Genomic DNA, 5,224 nt, shown 5'->3' with positions numbered 1-5,224 from the left:
CGAGGCCGGACGAAACGGCTCGAGGCCTTCGCCCAGGCCGAGGTGGAGCGGACGCGCGACCTGGAGCACGCCGTTCTGGTAAGTTTTCTTGTAAGTTCTTCTTTGTGGGGCGCGCCAGCGCACCCACTGGGTGTAGCCCCCGAGGTTCGGGCCAACTATGTAGTAGTTGGGTCGAATCTTTAGAGTGTTGGCCTTGTTCTGACTTTTGCTTTCTTCAGCATCTCGACGCTTTCCGGGTCGCCGCCTACAATCGTCTCCTGGGCAAGGAGCAGCTTGCCGCTAAGGAGGAGGAGCTCCACGTCGCCGCAGGTATTCTTGTGCTCTTTTCTGGTGGGGGCGCGCTAGCGCACCCACTGGGTGTAGCCCCCGAGATTCGGGCCAACTGTGTCACAGTTGGGCCAAATCTTAAGTTTTGCTTTTTTCTTCTGCTGAGTCCTTCTTTTTCGCAGCCAGGTGCTGCCCTGGAGGGCTCGTTTGCTCCGGTCCGGTCATCACTACGACCGGCTCGTTGCCAACACCGGCCGTCTTGGCGTCGAGGCGGCGCAGGGGAGGGCGGAGGCGGCTGCGGCTCGGCGGTCTCTCGACGAGGCCAACCGGCTGCATAGCAGCTGGCGGGTCACAAGAGCCGCCTCGAGGACGAGGTGGAGAACCTAAAGACGGAAGCCGCCAAGGTGGCAAAGGCGCAGCAGGCCCTGGTGGAGGCGGATCAACAGCGCGGTCAGCTGGCCGACGACAAGGGCCGGCTCAAGGCCGAGGTGGATCGCCTGCGGGAGCAGGTCACCACGGCTGAGGGGGCCCGTCAGACGAGGCCTGTCGCCGCGAGGCGGCCAAAAACAAGGACGCCGAGCTGAAGGCCGCCCTTGCCAAGGCGGCCGATCTGGAGAAGGCGCTCAAGGAGCGCGGTCGCGCCATCAAACGGGAGCGGCGTGGTACATTGCTTGAAGTGCAGCACCTGGAAGAGTCCTCCAGTAAGTGCTTTTTCTTGTCGTTCGCCGGGTCAGGATCTGGCCTTTCTTCCTTGTTGTTCTTCTTCTAACTTGCGTCTTCCTTTGTGGCAGGGGCCTTCCCAGAGACGCAGCGGCTGGCGGAGGAAGCCGTCCGCCATCACCGCGACCCGACCGGCGCCGTTGCGTCCGGGACGGATCCGCGGGTGGCCTGGACCTTCCCAGAGATCATCGCCGCCGCTGAGGCCCGCCTGCAGGTCCTGGGAACGTAGTTGGGGTGGCTGTCCCAGGCCGGCACCGCAATGACGGCGGCCCTATGGCCAGACTCCGCCCAACCGAGCAGCTTCTCGCGCTTGGCGCGTTGGTTGGAGATGGGGCCGGACCGGCTTGGTGAGTGGCGCGTCTCCGCCGCTCGTGCTAGTGTTTAGATGGCGATCCGGTTCGCGCTCTCCTGGCATCCGGACCTGCAGCTGGACGCGTTGATGGGCCAGCGGGCCGGTTCAGAGCAGCACTTGCAGGAGCAAGCCGGCCGGATCGCCTCCCGGGCCAGCTACATCGCCGAGTTCGCCTTCCACGACGAGTTCCATCTGGAGCGGACGGAAGATGGCAGAGCCATGGACGGCGATGACTACGGCTTGCTCCTCCATGATACGGAGGGGAGCTCGGAGGAGATGGGCGTCTACCGCGACGCGGGTGCTAAGGAGGACACCGGCGCCATGCTGGACCTGGAGGCCGCCAGGGGAGAGCCGTCGACATCGCGACGCGATGCTGGAGATGCGTGAGAAACTTTGCAAAATCTGTTAAATAGCAGGTCCAACCACCCACTGGGGGTTTTAGGGTGCAAAGAACTCGGGCCGTGGGCCTTTATTTAAATACTTGTGTGGATGTCCTAGGTGCTTTTGCTTTTTTGCCTTCCGTTTTTTGGACCGATTTCATGCACTTTTCCTTTCCCAAACCTCCCCCCCCCCCCCGCGAGTCAGATGGCTGAGGCTCTGGTGCGTGACAAGGAGCTCGGTTCTTTGAGAGGAGCGCGCAGGACTTGGGTCCCTCGAAATGTTGAGCGCGAGCGAAACACCCACTGGGCCGGCTGGCGGCAATCCGGCGAAGCCGGTTGGCGAGCAGGCGGTCATGCAGCTATTCATTTGATGATTGGTGGGCCGGGTTGATCGACCCGGTAGCCTTTGACTTAGTGTATGAAGCGTAAAGGAGCTTTGGCCCGTTGTGCTTGCCAGCCGACAGCCAAAGCTGGATCTGTGGCTTTAGGGCGAAGTGGGGGGCCGCGACATCCTAACTCTATCAGGAATCACCAAGTAAGGCGGCGGGGTGGCGACCGAGCCGGCCCGCCCCCGAGCCAATGGGTCGAGCGAGTCGGACCGGTGGCCGGGTTCAGTGGTATAGTCATGCAAGAAAATAGGACACAATAAATTGGTCGACAAAAGGCAGCCCCCGAGTCTTGTTCGGGGACCCCATAGTTTCATGCGTTTACAAAAGGCGACGATACATATGCTTGTGCGGCTAACTGTAAAATGAACGGAGGAGTTCCGCATTCCACGGCCGGGTCGTTTCTTCACCGGCGGTGTCCTTCTTGCGCTTCCTTGACTTGCGTGCGTTGATGAGGTAGTAGGCGTTGCGGTCGCGCAAGGCCTTGCTCACGATGAATGGGCCCTCCCATGGAGGGGACAGCTTGTGCTGGCCTGCCTGCTTTTGGACGAGTCGGAGGACGAGGTCGCCCTCGCGGAACGCGAGGGGCTTGATCTTCTTGCTGTGGTAGTGCCTTAGGCCTTGCTGGTAGATGGTCGAGCGACTGAGCACCAGGAGGCATGCTTCTTCGAGCGGGTCGACGCCATCTTTGCGGGCTTCTCTGGCTTCGGCTTCGGTGTACATCGTGACGCGCGGCGAGTCGAACTCGACGTCGGTCAGGATGACAGCTTCTGCTCCGTAGACGAGGAAGACAAGGTGAACCTGGTCGACCGATTCGGCATGGTGCGTAGACTCCAAAGAAAGGTTGGCAACTCATCAAGCCAGCTGCCGGGTGAGCGGATGAGCGGCTCAACGAGTCGCGGCTTGACGCCGGACAGGATGAGTCCATTGGCCCGCTCGACCTGCCCGTTGGACTACGGATGCGCAACGAAGGCCAGGTCGAGCTGGATGCCGGAGACGGAGCAGTATTGTTCGAGCGCGCCCTTGGCGAAGTTGGTGTCGTTGTCGGTGATGATGCTGTTTGGCATGCCGTAGCGCACCGCTATGTCCTTGATGAACCGGGAGGTTGTTGGCCCGTCTAGATTCTTGATTGGTCTTGCCTCGATCCACGTGGTGAATTTGTCCACTGCCACCAGCAAGTGCGTCATGCCACCTCGAGCGGTTTTGAAGGGTCCCACCATGTCGAGTCCCCAGACCGCGAAGGGCCAGGCGATCGGTATGGTGCGGAGTGCTGACGCCGGCTGGTGGCTGCGTTTGCTGAAGCGCTGGCATCCCTCACACTTGAGGATGAGTGACTCAGCATCTTCGAGGGCCGTGGGCCAGTAGAAACCATGGTGGAATGCCTTGGCCACCAAGGATTGTGATGCGGCATGGTGCCCGCACTCGCCCTGATGTATGTCGCGGAGGATGTCGATGCCCCGTTCCTGCTCGACGCAGCGCTGGAACACGCCGGTGGAGCTACGCTTGACGAGCTCGTTGTTGATGATGCTGTAAGCGGACGCCCAACGCTGCACTTGCCGAGTTTCGGTCTCGTCCATGGGGAGAAATCCGTTCTCCAAAAATTCTTATATTGGGAGGGCCCAAGGTGGAGCCATAACCACGGCAAAGACGGCCACCAGGGTGGGTTCCGAGTCGGCAGCCCCCTAGCTGGGTTTAGCAGCCCCCGGGTCGGGGATGGCGACGCCCGGGTCCGGGACGATGGTGGCCGGGTCGAGCTAAGCATCCCCTGGGCCGGGTTGAGCAGTCCCCGGGCTGGGTTGAGGTGCGGCCGGGTCGTTTTGAACGTGGATGGACTAGGAGTCCGGCGATGGCTTGATGGACGGCTTGCGCAAGTGCTCGAGGGAGACGCCGGACGGGATGGCTTGTCGTGACGAGGCTATCTTGGCGAACATGTCGACTGCTTCGTTCTCCGCGTGCGGGACATGCAGGAACTCGCAGCCCTCAAAGGATCCGGACAGCTTCTGGACGAGGAAGCGGTAGCTTGCCATGTTGGGTCGCGGGCGTCCCGTTCGCCGGAGCACTGCTGCACCACCAGGTCTGAGTCGTCGTAGCACATGATGCGCCGGATGCCGAGTTCCTTGGCAAGCCAGAGGCCGTTCACAAGGGCTTCGTACTCGGAGACGTTGTTGGAGGCGATGAAGTGGATCTGGAGCGCATAGCAGAGCCGGTCGCCCTTCGGGGACGATAGTACAATGCTGGCCCCCAAGCCGAGTCGCATCTTGGACCCGTCGAAGTGCATGCGCCAATGCTCGAGTCGGGAGGCGGCGGCAAGTACTGGGTCTCGGTCCAGTCGACGAGGAAGTCGGCCAAGGCTTGAGACTTGACCGTGGTGCGGGGTTCGTAGAGAATGGTGTGGCCGGCTAGCTGGATCACCCACTTGGCAACCCGGCCAGAGGCATCCCGGCACCCGATGATTTCTCCCATAGGCGCCGTGTTGACCACGGTGACAATGTGCTCTTGGAAATACTGCTTCAGCTTCTTGGCGGTGAGGTATAGGCCGTAACACATCTTCTGGTAGTGCGGATAGTTCTGCTTGGAGTTGGAGAGCACCTCACTCAGGTAGTAGACTGGGCGCTGGACGGCTTGGACATTGCCCTTCTCTGGTCGCTCGACCACCAGCACCGTGCTGACCGCCCGCGAGGTCATGGCTATGTAGAGCAGCAGTGGCTCCTTGTCGGTCGGCGCGGCCAGGACTGGTGTGGTGGAGAGCATGTGCTTGAGGTCTTGGAAGGCCTTGTCTGCCTTGCCGTTCCATTCGAACAGGCTCGTCTTCTTCATTAGCTGGTACAGGGGTAGCGCCCTCTCGCCCAGCCAGCTTAGAAACCGGTTGACCGAGGCCAAGCATCCGGTAAACTTCTGGACATCACGCAGCCGAGCCGGCTTGCGCATGCGCTCGATGGCCTTGATATTCTCTGGGTTCGCCTCAATGCTGCGTTTCGAGACGAGGAAGCCGAGTAGCTTTCTGCCCGGGATGCCGAAGACGCATTTTTCCGGGTTAAGCTTGACCTTGTATTCGCGGAGGTTGGCGAATATTGCCTTCAAATCATCGAGGAGCGTGAGGTGCTGCTTGGTCTTCACCA

At 61.0% G+C, this 5,224-nt stretch overlaps 1 protein-coding gene across 1 annotated transcript; it reads right to left on the bottom strand.

The window, feature by feature from the left end:
• Window positions 1-2,459: 2,459 nt before the first annotated feature.
• On the bottom strand, window positions 2,460-3,682 carry LOC147985030 (uncharacterized). Its single transcript, XM_087541374.1, has 2 exons — window positions 3,074-3,682; window positions 2,460-2,906 (listed from the first exon to the last, which is right to left on the bottom strand). Exons 1-2 carry the CDS (start codon window positions 3,680-3,682, stop codon window positions 2,460-2,462), a joined length of 1,056 nt encoding a protein of 351 aa, XP_087397500.1.
• Window positions 3,683-5,224: the final 1,542 nt, after the last annotated feature.

This window comes from Triticum urartu, chromosome 2A, assembly GCF_056163025.1.
Source record: "Triticum urartu cultivar PI428250 chromosome 2A, HENAU_Tu73, whole genome shotgun sequence".
NCBI lineage: Eukaryota > Viridiplantae > Streptophyta > Magnoliopsida > Poales > Poaceae > Triticum > Triticum urartu.
Note: the sequence above shows the minus strand (reverse complement) of the source record. Positions and strands in the feature narration are given on the sequence as shown.